Below are 18,427 nucleotides of genomic sequence, written 5' to 3'. Positions count from 1 at the left end.
ACCCAACCTGAACTGCAGGCACATCCTTTTTCCTGTTGCCATTTGCCTAGAAGCCACCACACTGCTAATTCTGACACCCGTCCTCCCCTCTAACAGGTAGCCGCTGCCTTTACAGCACTAGGTAGTGGGGACGTGGCTCAGAACACATGATACCAGTGGGGCCTGGGTCTTTGGCATGGCATCACACAGGGCCTGCACCCTGGGGCTGGCATGGTTAGTGAAAAAAAGATAATAATAAGCAGTTTCTGAGATGTTCCCATGCAGAATCAACCAGCTACATTCTCAGATCGCACTGCAGTATTTTATGTCCCTGCTTTACTTCTCCTCAGTTGGTCAGTGGAGATATCCTACTGATCATTAAAAGGGAATAATGATTCTTCATAGCTTGTGATAGCTTTTACTTGACCAACCTAATAACCACTGAAAGATGTTGCAGCCCATAAACTTTGAAGGCCATAGATCCTGTCTTCAGATAAAGGAACCTGTGTGTGTGTGTGGTATAGTATCCTCCATTTAATCAACAGCACCCCCCCCCCCCCCCCCCCGCTGTCCCAGTATTAGACATCCTCCTCTACCTATGGTCATGCTGGGAGGGGAAGAAAGGAAGGAGAGGACAAAGGAAGAAAAGGCAAGGAGGAAGAAATGAGAGAGGACAGGAGGGAATGGTGTAGGTTGAGCTGGGAATCGGTTCTCAACAATCACTGAAACTTTCCTTTCCTTTGCTGCTGTTCTTCCTCCTCCTGATCCATACCTTTTTTTTTTTTCCTTCTATTTTTTATGAATTGGTTTTATATCTCGTTTTGTGTGTGATGCACTGAGAGCTCCACACTGGAGTTCCAGATTCTATGATTGTTGACGGCAGAGTTCTTTGTGTTTGACAATTGCCTATTTAACAACAAAGAAAGCCAAGGCCCCCCACAATTATCCTTCATTCACTCCAAGGCAGAATGGATTGTCGCCTCCCACATGAAGCTGTGGCATCTCTCGATGCTGCAGCCTCTCTCATCCGATCCTTGCAGCAGTGTGGCGCAGCCTTTGCCCTCTCGCCTCCCCTCTTAACATGGAAGATTGGGTCAGAGGGAAGGGCACGGGTCGTCCTGGACGTTACCGCCTTCCCCCTCCCAAGCCTTGAAGGGCAGGCACACAATGTCGTTAAGCAATGGGACGCCATCAGCCCCCACCTTCTACCCAGGACTTGCCTTCTTACCCGAGATGTCCCCCCCTCCCTCTGGTGGTAGCCACTGGACTTCTGCCCCAACTCCTGTGATTCGCTGCATTTTATTTATTTATTTTCTCTTTCCACGCTCTCTTCCATGGGTCTTTCCACTCTTCTGGAATATTGGAAGGATAGGATTTTGTTACCGGCCGCAATTCCTTTAAACCCTTGAGTCTCAGCAATTTGAGAAACATTTTGAAAAGTTTGCTTAGTGGATAAGATAAGCAGGTAAACTCACCCGGTTAAGTGCCGCTGCCTATTTATCTGAATCTGCCACACACTGATTTGGTGCAGATGGATTTAGGACAGGCAATCGAGCGGACAGAGTCGTCGGCACAAATTTAGCTGAATATTATTACAGCAGCTGGCTAGGTTTTAAAAAGCCCGTGCCAGGAGCACTAAATTTGTGTGACTATTGATTTTCCCCAGGTAAAAAGCGGGGGGTGGGATTTAGAGGATTCTTTTTGGACATCGATCTCTTTGGGTGGAGGGATCAAATCCGACACTAGCTTGGCTTAGAAAGGGCAAGGTGCTTAACCCCCCACCCATCTATCCTCCACAGTGGCCTCTGTGCTACAAAATCTGAAGCCCCTGCAGCATTTGCTTCTTTTTTTTTTTTCCACTTATCCTTCTACCTCTTCTGTTTGTTTTTTCTCCCACACTTTTTTATATTTTTCCATTTTGTTCTACTCCCCCCCCCCCCCCCCCTCCCTTTCTCTGGCTTTGTTCGTTTTTTTTTTTCTCTTTTTCTTTAGTTTCTCACACGTAGGCAGAGCGTTAGAAATTCCTACACATGCAAACTAAAAAAAAACAAAAAAAAAACAACCTCTAAAGGGAAAAAAAGTAAAGCCGATAGAAGCCTGAAGGAGCAGTGACTCAGAACTGCAGTGAATTCCTCCCAGCACTTTCCAGCTGCTTTTATTAAACACCAGATAATTGAACCTCAAACTTTACTTGAGGAAGAAAAGAACCTCCCTTTTTATTTTTTATATCCCCATCAGTGTAGAAAAGTATGTGCCGCGCAGTACAGGTGCAAGAGAGACCGCAGAGCGCACTAATGCTAAAAGAGCAGGTGCCACGGCTGCATCCCGGGAGAACCCAAGCAAGGAACGACTCGGTCTCTCCCAACGCCAAGAGCTGCGTTGCGTGGATTTCGGAGGGAAATCGCAAGGGGGCACCCTTCTTAGGTGGAGCACCTCGGACGGGAAGAGCCTAAAGCCAAATGAGATGGGGGACTTAAGTTCCGCCTTTTTAGCGCAGCAGGAGTTAGTCGTAGGGCAGGCCTGGGATGAAATGGGGGAGCGGTGCTTACCAGTTCCCCCCTCGTGAGGATGGAGACCCTCTTGCCCCTCTCCCCTGGCCGAAGAAACGTTCCATCTTCTTGTTTTCTGCTACTGCTGTTTCTGTGCTGAGAATCTCTGGCGATAAGCGGAAAGCAAACAATTGGCCGGTACGAGGCATTTCCTTTGGCTGCTCAGTAGAAGAGCTGCCTTCACTGTTTGCATGAGAGGCATTGCTGGTTCCGTGTTCAGCAGGCACATCCTTACAGGCAGTGGACGATTAATATGTCATGCCATGAACCCCTGCCAAACTGCGTCCAAAAAGAATCTAAGAATGCAAAGGGATCACTCCCTCACTGTTCCTCACATCCTTCTCCTAGGTAATCTTAATTCATTTTGCAGCCGGTTCCTACTTTTAAAACTGGGAGTGGACTGTCCACCTTGTGGGGTTTTATGTAATGTGAACGTGGGAGTACGCTATACCAGGCACCACTCTGGAAAGGCTGCAGGCCTAACACTCTTGTTCACTTTGGCTAGTGGAGCAGTGAGGGGGATATGTGGTCACTGCTCTATCGGCAGCTGACACATCGCACGCACAGTAACGTTTGAACATCAGCCCTGCTGAGGACTTGATGACATATTGCACTCAATTCTTGACCATCTGCACTAGCAATCTAAGCTATTCCTGACACCTTCAGACATGATGTGGCATTAAATCTGCACCAGTCAAGCTGGGTAACATATATTTATTTTTTGCTTACATTTAATTGGGTGTCTTACAGGAGAACTGCCCAGAGTGACACAAAATTGCAAATTCATAGCATACAAATCAGATCATAAAATCATTACATAACAATAAAAATTAAAAATAAATGCATTATACCATAGAAATAAAATACATCTGTTATGCCTGTCTGTCGCAGACGGCTGCGACCACAAGTACTCACTTCTTGCACCGCTCTCCTGCCCTCCCCAGGTCTGCTCGCAGTGCAGGCCTGCCTACACCGCCACGTTCCTCGGGACTCCTCCTGGCGGCATAGATGCCGCTACTTCCTACTTCGATGTCGGGCCTTCCTAGGTGCATGCGCGCGTCACAGGCCCCGCCTTTGAAGCCTCTTCAGCAGGAACCTCGGGGGGCGTCCCTGGTTGATGATGTCATCGGACTCCTGTACTTAAGCTCCACCTTTGACCCCAGCAAGCCAACTTGGCAGCAAGTTCTGTACGAGTCCACAACTCCTGCCTTGTGTTCCTGAGACGTCGCTACATGCCTTGCTACTGGACCCTGTCTGGCACCCGCTCCTCGGGTGTCAGTGTGCGCACCTATGGGGACTTGCTCCCCTGGCCTACCCCGCTCCTCGGTTTGGCTCTGTGCCTCCTGGGTTCTATTCTGTAATGGCCACTGCTACTCAGGTCTCCCTCGGAACACTGTGGCAACCTGTGAGTTCCTTGGCTAGCCTTCCCCGCTTCTAGGGGTTGCGCCTGTATTCTAGTAAGACTGTCTGCGCTCTCCCGCTCCTCGGGTCATGCTTACTACTCAAGAGACTACCTAGAGCCTCCCCGCTCCACTGGGCTGTGCTCCTGTTTATTCAACGACTGTCAGCTGTCCTGCTTCTCGGGCCTGCTTCTCTACTAGACTGCCGGCACTCCTCCGCTCTCCGGGTTCCTGCCTATGTCAGCAGCTGAGACCGGGCCCGGGCTTCCCTACCTCGTGGGTTGGCCTGCGCCTCCAAGTCTATGCCCACTACACTGCAGCTCCGCCCCTCAGGGCTGTCCTCCCGGAAAACCTTCTGCACGGCTAATCCTGTGCCTACTGCTCCATGGTCTGCCTGGCACCTCTCTCTTCAGGGTCTCACTCCAAGTACTACCTACTGTCTGTCACCTTACGGGGATTACCTCCTGGTACCTGGGGATCTCTCCACTACTGTGCCTAGAGCTCCTCGCTGTGCCTGTACCTTGCCTCCTGATGGTGCGGACCTGTGGGGCTCCTCCCCACGGGCTGTTACAACTCGCACCTCGGGCCAAGGGTCCACATACCCACAAACCATAATAACATCACAAATGACAAATCAAAAACATACCTATAAAAGACAACAGAAATGAACAAAACAATAAGACCATAAAATCAATTTATCAAAATAAATCCAAAAAACATAAAAGTGCATATCTATATGTAGGGGGCCATAGGTGGACAATACTGTTATCAGTTCAAATTCACCTGAGTAGAGAGGAGGGATACCTAGTGTGAGCAGTAGCTAAAAGGCTGGATAATGTGCCCGGGTCTGCATAAAGCGACCTCTCTTACTGCAACCTGTGAATTAGGCCACCGACAGAAAAGGTATTCTAATTTCTGGCAGTCGTCTTTGGTGTGTCCTGTGACTTTGTGGAGTCAACCCATTTCTTAAATCCAGAATCGGCAGCTCTTTCAATGTATAAAGCCGCTGTAGATGGGTAATGGGCAGCCAAACAAGCTGTGTCAGGCCCTTAATATATAACATAGCTCTCTTAATATACAACATAATATACAACATATCTCTTAATATACAACATACCTTTATATACCAACATACCTACCTGGAATAGTCCTGGTCCTGTCCTTTGTCACCATATGCCCCCAGCTCTTGCATCTACTCATTACTGTTATATAATAGTTAAGTTACTGATGTGTATAACACCTCAAATACTGCATATAATTCTAGGTATATAACTCTATGTATATAATACCATTAATATTGTAAATTGTTGTATTTTCTTGTTTAATGCCACTGCGGCCTGCTCTCTATCCCTCTATGCTTCACTATCGTTCGCCCCTCCCAAGTTCCACTGCCCTGTTATAATGTAATTTTCTGCTCTGCTGTTAATATGTGAACCGGTGTGATGTCCCCACTAACGCCGGTATATAAAAGTTTTCAAATAAAATAAAATATATATACAACCTCAATATACAACATAGCTCTCTGCTTCTACGGCAGGGGAGAAAGTCTGATACTTCACTTTCAACACACATCCAGCATAGCTCTCTGCTTCAACGGCAGGGGAGAAGTCTGATACTTCAAGCAAATCCAACATAGCTCTCTGCTTCTACGGCAGGGGAGAAAGTCTGATACTTCACTTTCAACGCATATCCAATACAGCTCTCTGCTTCTACGGCAGGGGAGGAAGTCTGATACTTCACGCATATCCAACATAGCTCTCTGCTTCTACGGCAGGGGAGAAAGTCTGATACTTCACTTTCAACACACATCCAGCATAGCTCTCTGCTTCAACGGCAGGGGGAATGTAGAAAGGTGGATCTATATACAGACAATACCAACAAGGACAGAGTTACATAGTCTGGGTAAACAAAGGCATGGGTGTAGCTTGCTTACTGCGGCAGTTACTACCCCTAACTATGGTAGATATTCATTTTGATGCAGTTCCAACACTGCTTTCTACATTAATGGTGCAGGTGGAAGGGAAATAGAACCAAAAGGTTACTAAGAGCCAAGAGTAACAGAAGTATGAGAGAAATTAAAAAAAAAAAAAAGTCCATAGCTTGCTGGGCAGACTGGATGGGCCATTTGGTCTTCTTCTGCCGTCATTTCTATGTTTCTATGTATGTTAATATTGTGATGTTTAGTAAGGCTGATGGAAGAGCTGGTCCCCAGAAACATTGGGAGAATTTTCTCTTGTAAGATCTGGCAAAACACAAGACCTACATACTTTGGTAAAAAAAAAAAAAAAAAAGCGGAAGGAAAACATCTGCAGCTTTCTTCCCCCGGCTTCTTTGCACATGGAGTACATTTCTGGCTTTCTGTGAAAGTCACTGCATGTTATTTAGTGGCACAATTCCGACTGATTCTTCCGTGTCAAAATCAAGCCGACTCTTTGATAGTAAGAAGCCTCCCCTTTTCTGTGTGACTGATTCATGTCGCAGAATCTCTCTTGAGATTTGAAAAGAAATCCCCTGATGCATCTTGTCAGGGATCCTCAACTGTGATTGCATCTGGACTGAGTCCCTTCATTTTGGAGAGAGCTGGAAAGCAAAAAAAAAAACAAAAAACCCAAAACATACTCACACCTCCCAACCTGAATATCCTTTCCAGAAGAGCTTTAGGTGGAAGATGATGATCCCACTGTGTCAGAGTGTCTCTCCTCGCTCTTCTCTGGTAGAGAAAGCTGAGGAAATATTTATCCTATCTTCTGATCTCCTCTGACCCTCGGGCCACAGTCCTGTCTTGGGCAGAACTGCTGATGCTTTCCTCTCTTGCCTCACCTCTGCCCCTGGATTACTTGGCCACCTTTCTGTTTTATGGCACACAAAGGTTTGTTTGTTTGGGGGGTTTTTTGGCCTATGCATTGTACAGTTTAGCTGAGTTTATGCAATTACATCTGTCTGTAGCCCCCACTCCTTAACTTTTGAACTGTTCATCTGATTTTTCTTTCAGTTTCTGCCACGGTGCCCTTAATGCCCCTGACATTTTTATTTCCTGTAGGAACACGGGCCCGCTCAGTTCTGTTGTAATCTCCGTCTGGGGAGGGCACATTTGGAAGCTGAATGTGCAGTAAGCACGCCACATTCCTCCTCCGACCTAAACAGACATTCATATAATGCACGTTGTTGTCATAACCACATGCACATTTTTTTTTTTCCTGCTCCAGTAGATTCCTCCTGCTCTTTTGGGCTTCCAACTCAGTCTGATCTAGGGTGGGATATAGCATCGGGTTACCCCTGTTTTTAATCTCCCAACTTACTTTAGTCCAGTCCAGTCATTGCAGCGACAATCCTTGGATGGGGGCCGTGCCCCAAGGCGCCTTCCGGAACCCCACAACCATGAGCCCTACACTTGGTTTCCAGGAATCCCCATTGCACAAATGGCCCTCACTCCCTGATGCCCAGGGGCTGCAAGTCTTGCCCATGCAGCATACCCAGCCTCAACCGACCCAGGGAGCAGAGCAGCGAAGCTGGACGTTGAAGCCAGGTCCCCTGCATGGCGGTTCACAGCAATGCCACTAAGCCTCCAGGCTAGCCCTCCACGTGCAAATTTCTATAGCCAGGAAGGAAAGAAGGCGCACTTCTCTTTGATCTCTTTGACTGTTTTAGGCATGTTTCCCACCTTTTGTCTTTCTTGTAAGCTACCTGCAAGACAGGAGATGCCTGGGCTCACAATACCTATGCTTCTACTGAGAGCTTCCCCTCCCAGGCCTGCAGGACCTGTATGCTCCGAATATTTGTCGCGCCCTTGGCAGAAGGTTAGCTGACCACCTTCTGATTTCCATGCAGCCAAGGCTGGAAACGTCGTCACTTAGTTTCTCAGCAGTGTAAACAGGGAGATGCATCCTGTATTCGTGGAAAACCCCAGCTAAATAAGTGAAAGGGTAAGAAGTTTACAACATTCTATGGTCTTTCTCCAAGAAGATTTACAAGATAGGGAGATTGCAGTGTGCTTTAACAGGCAATAAAAAGAGGAACAAGAGACAGCTGCAGCGCTAAAACACCAACACGCCAAAGCTAAGCAGATAAAGTTTTTAGTGTAACCTGAAAAGGGCCAAAAACAACAAAGGTAATAAGCAAACTTGTTGCAAATTTCATCTTTGTGTATCCAGTCCTATGGTGAATCAAACAAGGTCGTATTAACTAAGCGTTGGTGAAACACGGCTTTTAGGGGAAACGAAGAGATCCATATTCAGTGGGCAAGTTACCTGGTCAGCAGTGCCCAGCCGGATAAGTCTGTCACTGGATGCACCGGGTAACTGTAGGACAGCGAGCTTTCCAACTGCACTCGCCCAGCTAAGTTTATTCAATTGATGCAGAATGTTGGCACAAGCCAGATAACTTTTAGCCATGCCCCTGGAACAGGCCCCCCACCATTCCCACCCTGCTACTCTTTATCTGACTAAATTCTAGTAGGGTAATGATTTTCCTAGGTAACATTTCAACAGTGCGAAGGTGGAAAATTCAAATCTCGGCGTTTGGCCGGCTAACTTAAATGTTAGCCGGCCAAACCCTTTTGAATATTGTCCTTTAGGTTTTATGGCGGTGGGATCGATTTTCCAGCAGCCCTCATACTTGCATACTCTGCAGGTGGGTTTAATGCACGTGCATGAAGCGAGTTTTGAATGAGAAACTGACCGCTTTGTTTGCCTTTGAAATTGAGGAGGTGCAGAGAGTGCGTGCAGTCAGGGTCCGTGCACTTTGCATTTGCCGTTTATCTGGAGTGGGGACTGGGGCAACATAGTTCACGTACATTTGGAAATTGAATGTGCAGTACGCATGCTGCTTTCCTCCTCTGACCTAAACATACCCACAGGGAACGCCTCTTTTTAATGCGGTTCAGGGTATCCGCGCTACACAACCCACCTGTGCATTTAACTGCATTACAGGAGAATGATGATCAGTCAGGACACTTTACCCCGGTAAATGCCTTTGAATATTGCTTCTTATTTTATTAATACCTTATTCTTTGGACTTAATACCTTTGCTGGACAGCTCAAGGAAACCCCTCCGGATCAGAAGAGCAGCAGTGACTTTTGGGGTTGAATTCAGTTTTTGACCCAACTGGTTTCACCTCACTCTCCTTCCCACGCTTAGAGATGCTTTTAGGATAGGAGCAGATACAGCAGCAAATGAGTCGCACGCTCCTTACCCACAATCTCTCCTCTGACTTCTTTTTTTTTTTATTCCTTATTATCCGTCCTCAGCCAGTACAGATAATTAGAAGTAAAAGCCAAACCAAACCAAGGACACTTTCTGGTGGATGGCGGGAGAGAAAGATGCAGACCTCAAAGCTTTGCTTTCAGTGAATTTCCTGTCAGGCTGCAGAGCTCTCCTGCCTCTCCAGATGATTAAAGGCTTGATATCGTGTGTGTACATCTGGGCACTTTGCCTCAATCCCATCTCTCCTTCTGGCCGTCTCTGACCCTTTCAGCTTACGCACGCCAGCACTGAGCTGGAATTACTCACTAGGAGGCTGATGCAGTAAGGTGCGTTGGGCAGAGCGCATGGTTTAACTTGCAGCTGTGCGCAAACTTTACCACCAGTGCAGCCAGGAGTTCTGCCCACAACAATGCGCATTTACGTTGGCGCCTTCGCATGGAAATCCCATGCTGTTGATGACTTTAGCTATTACCCCACTCATTGCCAGAGACAAATCCTAGACTTAGTTTTTCTGAATGACAAAATGTTAGGCCCTCATCTTTCTGGTATTTCCAGTAAGGAAACTGCATGGAGCGATCATTTTATACTTAGGTTTAACATCTCAGTACCTAGAGCATTGCCAAAATCCTTCCTACAAGTTAAGAGCTCCAGACAATACAGACAGGTTGAATATTATCAATTTAGGGGATCCAGTGTTCCCTCAAACACAAGATATCTCAACAGCTGTTGATCTCTGGAATAGCTTCCTAACTTCAGTGATAGATGAAATAGATTTAGTAATAGATTTGTTTGAGCTCCTTCCTTTTCTAGAGATCTTAGAAAATTGAAATCCACATTACATAGACTAGAGCATAAATGTCACAAGTCTCACTCAGATGAAGTTAAAAATATTTATAACTCCACATAAAAAAAAATACAAAGAAGAAACCATTAAAACAAAGAAGATATATTTCTAAGGCCATTCAAACTACAAGTAATAAATAATACTAAAGAATTATTTTTCACTGTTGACCAATTAACAAACTCACATAATCATACACACAAAGGGGTATATTTTCAAAGGGTTACGCGCGAAAAATGCGTACCTAACCCCCGAAAACGTACCCCTGCGCGCACCAAGCCTATTTTGCATAGGCTCGGCGGCGTGCGCAAGCCCAGGGATGCGCGTATGTCCCAGGGCTTTAAAAAATGGGCGGAGCATGGCTGGGGCGTAGCGGCGGTTCGGGGGCAGTTCGGGGCCTGTGCCGGGGGATGGCGAGCTGGTGCGTGCAAGTTACGCCTGCCAGAGGGCGTAACTCAGCGAGATAAGGTAGGGGGTTGATTTAGGTAGGGCTGGGGGGTGGGTTAGATAGGGGAAGGGAGGTGGGGGGGGGGGGGAGCAAAAAAAAGTTCCCTCCAAGGCTGCTTTGATTTTGGAGCGGCCTTGGAGGGAACGGGGAAAGCCATCAGGGCTCCCCTTGGGCTCGGCGCACACAAGTGTGCACCCCCTTGCGTGTGCCAATCCCAGATTTTATAACATGTGAGCGGCAGCTGCTGATTTTGCAAATTTTTTTAAAATAAAAGTTCATTGAGTTAGCTAAAAAATGCAGTAATTTTCCATTACCCAATGACCTCCAAGCTGAATCTGATGCCCTGCCTCGGACTAATTTTGGAACTGTAACTGAGACAGTTACTGTCTAAATAGTAAGAAAGATGAATAAGACAGTCTGCCATCTATATCCCTGTAGCACAGCAGTGATGTGGGTGCTTCTGGAGGACATTTCTGACCTCTCACCAATTTAGTTAATCTCTCCCTAAGAACTGGACAGCTTCCCTCTGTCTTAAAACAAGCCTCAGTACACCCACTTCTAAACAAATTACAAGCAAACCCATCAGAAGTAGTTAATTATAGACTAATATCATCCATCCCTTTTTTTTAGCCAAAGTGGGAGAAGCAGCTGCTTTTTAGCAGTTACAAGTCTTCCTGGAGGAAAATGAAATTCTAGACAACTTCCAATTTTGGATTCAAACCTAAATTTAGTGCTGAATTACTCTTAAACTCTTGTCTAGATGTTGTATATCATGGGCTTGATAGTGGATCTACCTTTATCACGATGTGTTTAGATCTGTCTGCAGCGTTTGACACTCTTGACTATGAGATACTCATCACTTAGCTAGCCCAGATAGGTCTTGGTGAGACTATACTCAACCAGTTCTCTTCATATCTATCAAATTGATTTCAGTAAATTAAACTTGGCAACAGTTCTCCAAATTGATCCTCTAAATACTGGTTTTCCTTGGGAGTCGGCACTTTTGGCTAGCCTGTTTAATATTTACCTAAGACCCCTATGTAGGACTAGGCTTGTGTTACTTCCTATACATTGACTATATCCAGTTTCTATTTCTGTGTTCACCAGACAATATTACACCTTAGGTTTGCTAGATCTCTAGCTGACAGCCATTAAAAGTTAGACTTTCTCTAAATTTTGAAAAAGCTGAAATTCTTTATTTAAGTAAAAACTAAAAAACAAAAACCACTTTCTATCCTCATTTCTTTTCTAGGGTCATGTAATTCTGATTGTCCATTCCAACTTATTGTTTAAAATACCTATAAAATCACTAAAATAACATTATTCTGGAAGCTCAGGATGCTCCGCAGATTAAAACCTTACTTGAATTTACCCAATTTAGCACAGTTTTATGGACATCAATAATGTCAATGCTAGGTTATTGCAGCTCTATATACATAGGCCTCCCAAAATACTCTAGCAAAGCCATGCAGGTAGTTGAATACTGTGGCTAAGATATTCACAGATACTTCAATTACAATCTCAGTACCTCCATGCTTAAATCACTACATTGGTCACCAGTAGACTACAGCAGCGGTTCTCAACCGGTGTGTCATGATACACCAGTGTGTCGCCAAGCACCGGCAGGTGTGTCGCGGCTCCCGGTGTTCCACTGCCCCGCTTGTACTTCTCTTCTCCCTAGGGGCAGGGCTGAAGAGTGGAGAGATCTGTGTGCCACTGCTGGAGTCCAGGCCGGCGGGGCCGAAGAATGGTGAGACGCTGCACGCCGCCTCCGGTGGCTGAAGAGTGGAGAGACCTGTGCGCCGCCACTGGCGGGGGTCGAAGAATGGAGAGACGCTGCACGTTGCCGCCGGCAGCTGATGAGTGGAGAGACCTGTGCACCGCCGCCAGAGGCCAGGCCGGCGGCGGCTGGAGAGACGTTGCACGCCACTGGAGGTCAGGCCAGCGGCGGCTGATAAGCAGAGGCCAGGGTTATTGGACCAAACAATGAGAATAGGCTCCATGTGAGCTTGTGTGTGTGTGTGGTAGAATGGGTGCCTGGGTGCATGAGTGGCAGTGTGTGTGTGTGGTTGTAAGTGACAGAGTATGTGTGAGCTTGTATGTAAGTAACAGAGCATGTGTGTGATTGAGAGAGAGAGACTGGTCAGAGGTAATGTGTTTCTGTGAGAGAGAGACAGACTGATCAGGGAGGTGACTGTGTGTGAGAGAGAGATAGAGAGTGGTCAGCGAGGTGACTGGTGTGTGTGTGAGAGACAGAGACTGGTCAGGGAGGTGACGTGTGTGTGTGTGAGGGGCAGAGACTGGTCAGGGAGGTTACTGGTCTGTGAGAGACAGAGACTGGTTGTGACTGGTTGTGGGCCCTAAAGAAGAGGACTGTGAGGACAGAGCTTCAGTAGCCACTGCTGCTTCTGGTGAGTGGTATTGGCCTGCAAGGGAAAGGAGTAGGAGAGTTACTGGAGGGGGTAAGTAAAGGCGGCTTTTTAAGTTTATTTTTCTTGATTGACTGCCATTTTAATTATTGGGTATTATGTGATGTGTCTGCTGTTTTGAAATATTTTATTAAATATTTTAATTGTTGGACGTTATTCTGTTCATCAGCTGTTTTGTAACATTTATTAGTATAGTTTTACAATTAGTTTTACAATTATTTCTAAGTAGGTATCTATCTATAGCAGCTTGGCTTGCTCTGTTTTCCTAATAGGAGGTGTATTAGTGTTTAGGGCCTGGTTAAATATTTGTAGTGGTAAATTACTCTTTTCATAAGGAGGAGTATTGTGCCTGCCAGTAAAGAGAGTTTGTTTTGCTTTTACTGAGATGATCAGAACCAGAATATCTTTTTTGTATGGTGAGTTGTATGGGTAATGCCCTAGATCTGCTCTGCACTCATTGCTGGGGGTTGAGGGGATTCCTGTGGATGCAGAGTGCATGTTTACATTTTGCCTCGTGACGGTCACATGTTCAGTGTGTCATGCATGTGAGAACCATCTGTCAGGTGTGTCTCGGCCGAAAAAAAGGTTGAGAACCACTGGACTACAGAATACAATACAAAATCTTAGTCCTTATACGTAATGCATTAATTGAAGACTCCCCATGCTGCATCAACTCCTTGCTCAAAATCCACAGTCCAACTAGAAGTTTGCTATTGGAAGTTCAATGCCTGCTTGACATCCCAAGCTTTAGGTTGGTTAGACTCGCAGATTCTGGATAGAGAGAATGCTTTCAATTGCAGATGCAGCATTATGGAATCAGCTTCCAGGGAATTTAACTAACTTGTGAGAAGAATTAAAAAGCAATTAAAAACCTACCTTTTTAAAGAGGCCTTTGATTAGACTATGTAGGAAACAGCCTACTGATAAAACCATTTTAAGTTTTTCACTGTTTTAAATGTCTTTGTTTGCCAATTATACAGTGTATGTTTAATTGTAATACCAATGTCTTATTTGTTAAAAATTTTATCTATGTTTTAAATTGGAAATTGCCTAGGCCAATGGATTGTGCGGATATAACTTCTTAAAATAAATACATGCACAGAGGAGCTCTGGCTTACCTTGTGTTTTCTTAGTGCTGGAAATTTTAGCCCTACTCCAAGATGGGCGGAAGCAGGAATTCTGGTGCTGGGACTTGTAGTCGAGATTTTATGCACTCAAAAAAAGTTTTCTGCACTGAAAAAGTCTTATGCTCACAAAAGTGCTTGTTTTTTTTCTTTTATGTACATAAATCCTGAGACTGAGAGAGTCCTTTTTTCTCCTAGTGATATTAACATGTCCGCTCATCCAATGCAAAGGCTAGGCGCCTATTTTAATGTTGGTGTGAGTGCTTTTTAACTCCCGAATCATTCGCGCACTATTTGCTTACCGCATTGGGAGTTCAATGTTTTTCTTTTCAAAACAGACTAAAAAAACATGCACTGAATTTTTAAATTCAGTTTTGCCACACTGCTTCTTCCTTCGGGCCCTGAGGGGGTCATTTTGTAGCACTGGGCCTAAGTTACATCAGTGCTCAGCAGACTTACGTGCATTACTAGGAACTCTCGGGATTTCACCCTGAGGGAATTTGCACCAATTGCAGGGTCTCATGGGAAACACTAGAAATCTCAGGCCCTCTCTATATACAGCTCAGCCCTTCCCCTTCCTCAGAAAGCCTGCAGAGAACAGCGAGCCTGGAGTAGACACTGCAAACAGCATGTGGGGAGAAGCTGGAGAGGGGCTGCAACTCACACAAAACTCAGTCTGCAGCTGTGGTTCCAGGAATTGGGAATCACTCAGCTAAGGGTCAAGTAAGGATGCATAAGTCATGGAGCTGAGACTTATAGGGGGTGGGAGCAAAGAAAGTGCCTAGGTCAGGGAGAGAGGAAGGGGAAGTATGCTGGGTCATCTCGGGGGGGGGGGGCGGAACAGGTGATGGTGATGGGTTGGGGGGGGGGCTGTGGAAGAGAGAAAGCTGATTACATATTATTCCATTCCTTCCCCTCCCCCCACCCTCTGCTAATCCACAGCAATCTCAGGGTGACCACAGCCCAAAAGTTCCCAGGTACGCTTGTGTGCATACGCCTGCTTTGAAAACCATCCCGGCAAACTACGCGCTCACAGTTCCACCTGCTTTTGGTAGGCGTAGTTTTGCTGAGAGAATTTACGTGGGCGCTTTATAAAATGAAAATGTAGGCGCCTAACTTCCAACCCTGCCTAGATCCACCCCTGGTGTGCATACAAGTCCAAGCATTTCTAAAGGCTCGTTTCTGTGGGGGAGCCCCCTTTGAAAATGACTTTCCGTGAGCCTTCATGAATCCCATGGTTTTAGCGTGTGCTTATCTGGTATCTTGCTTGGGATTTTGGACCATTTCCTAAATTATGTAACAAATATTTTAGGGCTTCTGATTTTGGACACTTCTAAATTGCATATGTAGGTGTTTGTTTTAGGGGTTCTTTATGGGAACCAAAAATCGGTGTTGATAGATGATTTGCAGCACAAGTACGTTTTCTGCTTGAATCAAATGCATACCTTTGTGCAACTGAGGAGCCGTTAGCATGAAAAAGGTACAAAAACAAACCAGAGGATCCAGGGTAGATGAAGGAGTACTAGGGGAAGTGGTGTTTTTCCAGTGTTTTATATAATAAACATCTTTTATTTTTCTTTGCATTGGGGGTGTTTTATCAGTTATAGCCTAAAATCACAAGCCCTAGATCTATTTAAAATCCCAAATTGCTGCATATGAAGGCTCATGAATTCAAAGCCCAGGTAGGGGCTTCCTCCTCCTCTGGACTTCCAGGTCAGTCGGGCCTGACCCCTACCTGGTTTCTGACCCCCATGAGCCTTCAGGTGCAGCTCCTTGGGACTTTCCACCGTTTCCTGCCTTCTCCCAGTAGCCCATCCATTGCTGTGATTGTCCTCCAGACGAGAAAGATGGACCTTGGCTCCCTTATTCATCAAGCAGATGTCACTATTTGGCGATTTCCTTCCCTTGGCCCCTGCTGCATCCTCAGCCCCATCCGGCTCGGGGCGCAGAAGCCGGGCCCGGGAATCAAACTTGGGTGTCCTCTATGGCAGCTCTACAGCATAGTTGCTGAACCATTGGACCATCCTTGAAGGATTATATTTTAATGGTGCCCAGAAAGAGAGAGGCAAATACTTGGATGATCTTTTCACCTCTGTGCTTTTTCCAGGTGAATGTATTGATTTTGTGCCCTCTTACTGTATGTGAATCCAGTTGTTGATAATGAGCGTGCCCTTCTTTGACCTGTGTATTAAAGCAACTAGATTGCCTGTTAAATGTGATAGGTTGTAGGGTTTTTTACTTTTGGGTTTTTTGGTTTTTTTTTTTGTGATCTAGTTCAGTAGGTCTGAGCCCAGTTCTCAGGTGTCGGGGTTTCTCTGCTTGGGGTACATCACCCCAGGAATGGTACAGGACTGCACGGCTAGATGCTGGGCGGGACTAGGGCTGGTCTTCCGCCTAGCCAGCCCCCTCTCCTGCAGGTTGAGCCCTTGGATTCTGGGGGGGATCTAAGGCTGGGCAGGATCTAAGACTGGACTGACTGGAACAAGGCCTGTACTTAAGCAAGTCTAGACTGGAGCAAGGCTGAACCTGAGTAATGGGTACAGGGACAGGACACAGGATTGGGACTGAACAGAGATACAGACAAGCCTGAACTGGGCAGGGACTAGAACTAGGTATAGGCTGGGGCAAGATAATACATAGACAAGACAGGGAAAGGATACTAAGACCCAGACTGGACAGGACAGGACTAGACAAGATAGGACTAGATAAGGATTAGACAAGACAGCACAGAACAAAGAATAGGTACAAAGGCAGCGATACAGAAGGCCACTAGGCATAAGGCCCGGAGGCCAATAAGCAACGAGAGGCCTGTAGAGGCCACAGAGCAAGAAGCAAAGTTTTAGACCCGAATGCCACAGAGCAAGGTAAGCAGGCCTGGAGGCCACAGGGCAGAGTGCAAGATAGCAGAAGGTCTGAGGACCACAAGGTAAGGAGCAAGAAGGCCTGGAGGCCACGAGGCAAGGAAGGAGCAAGAAGGCCCTAACGCTACAAGGCATAGAACAAGGAGAAGCAGCCATGTCAAAAAGCCAAGGGTGACTCCATGAAGAGGCAAGGATAGGCACCTAGGGCCTGACTCTCAAAGCTATTTATATGCATAAAACACAGTTTTTGGCCGCTATAAAATAACCCGGGGCTCAGGTTGCATAAAGGTATGTGCATAACCCAATTTCACATGCACTTTTACGGGAATGAGGGATAGGCGTGCCGGGAGAGGGCAGGATGTGGCCTTGGGGACTTACCTACACTTTTGTATTTTAAGAAGTATGCACGTAAATTGATCTGCCCAAGTTACGCCTTCGATGCCAGAGGCGGGACTTTCTGTGGGTGAATTTATGTGCTCTGCAGGCCACTTATGCACCTAAATTCATTTGAAAATTTGGGGTAAGGGGTGCTCAGACTTTAACCCAATGTGTGCAGGTATAAAATTATCCCTCACCCCCTCTTCCAAGGACAATTTTCAAAGTTAAAAATGTTTTTAAAAAATTGCCCCCATTTGTGCAGGTGGAAGCACACAGCGCCTATTTCACACCAGTACTTTTTCCCACAGGGAAAACAGGGCGGGGTTAGATGTGGGATGGCTCCAATTTGAAATCTGTGCCCATCCTCTGCTCCTGCTGGCCACAGATTTTCAAAGGGAAACTGCTCAGGGTGGGGGAGAGGAGGGCTTTGACTAGAAGCCTATTAGAGGGCAGCTTTGAAAGGGATTTACCTGACTAGATGGTCCTGGTGGAGAAGAATGCCCCCCTCCCGGCAATAGATACAAGGTGCACACTAGCTTTAACCGCTGGATTAAAAAGAGGTGTACGTAGGTCAGGGCAGAAAAACAGCAAGCGCAGATCGGATTTTCAAAGCTATACGCGCTGTCGTTCCCGCCCCCTCCCCCGCAGAAATAATAGAAGTAAAAGTACGTGGGCACATTGCACGTACCTTGTAGGCAATTTCCAAATCTGAACTGTGAACTTGTGTCACCTAAGCTTATCCGTCTCCTCCTGTATTGGTGTTCCAGGCCCTACTAATGCATCCCTGACACAGAAGCCTAATCCCAGGCCTTGTGCTCCTAAATACAGGATTCTGCAAGCCCCTGTCGCCCGCTGACCGGTCTCCTTTTCTCTCTCTCTCTTTTCCCATTTTAGGATCAAGCACGCAAACATCGTGTCTCTGGAGGATATCTACGAGAGCCGCAGTCACCTGTACCTCATTATGCAGCTGTAAGAGATCAATGGATTGTGCCTTTGTATTCTAGAAACCGAGATCTGCTCGGTCCTGGAGCCTGCCAGAAAACGGAAGCGGATGGCTGACCTTTGAAGCGTTATCGGGCAGCACCCAGCTGCAGCGTGATAGCTTCTGCTGGTGGTGGGGAAGCCTCCAATACCCCTGGCTGGGAGAAGGGGGGCACGTGCGAGTAGTGTGCCTCATGCTTGTGTCGCTGCACGTCCTGTTTAACTGATTTAATGG

General features: G+C 46.4%; 1 protein-coding gene across 4 annotated transcripts in view; it reads left to right on the top strand.

Moving 5' to 3' along the window:
- CAMK1 (calcium/calmodulin dependent protein kinase I) overlaps nt 1-18,427 on the top strand; it is a 134,352-nt gene that overhangs the window by 95,999 nt on the left and 19,926 nt on the right. For 3 of the 4 annotated variants that reach the window (XM_029601139.1, XM_029601142.1, XM_029601143.1), the window contains exon 4: nt 18,106-18,180. In XM_029601139.1, the coding sequence (XP_029456999.1) occupies nt 18,106-18,180 (75 nt within the window). Of the gene's footprint in view, nt 1-17,582; nt 17,737-18,105; nt 18,181-18,427 lie in introns of those variants that run through there. The other variant, XM_029601146.1, reaches the window with a different exon arrangement.

Source organism: Rhinatrema bivittatum, chromosome 4 (genome assembly GCF_901001135.1).
Source record: "Rhinatrema bivittatum chromosome 4, aRhiBiv1.1, whole genome shotgun sequence".
Classification (NCBI taxonomy): domain Eukaryota; kingdom Metazoa; phylum Chordata; class Amphibia; order Gymnophiona; family Rhinatrematidae; genus Rhinatrema; species Rhinatrema bivittatum.
The sequence above is the reverse complement of the archived record's forward strand: the minus strand, read 5'-3'. Positions and strand labels throughout refer to the sequence as shown.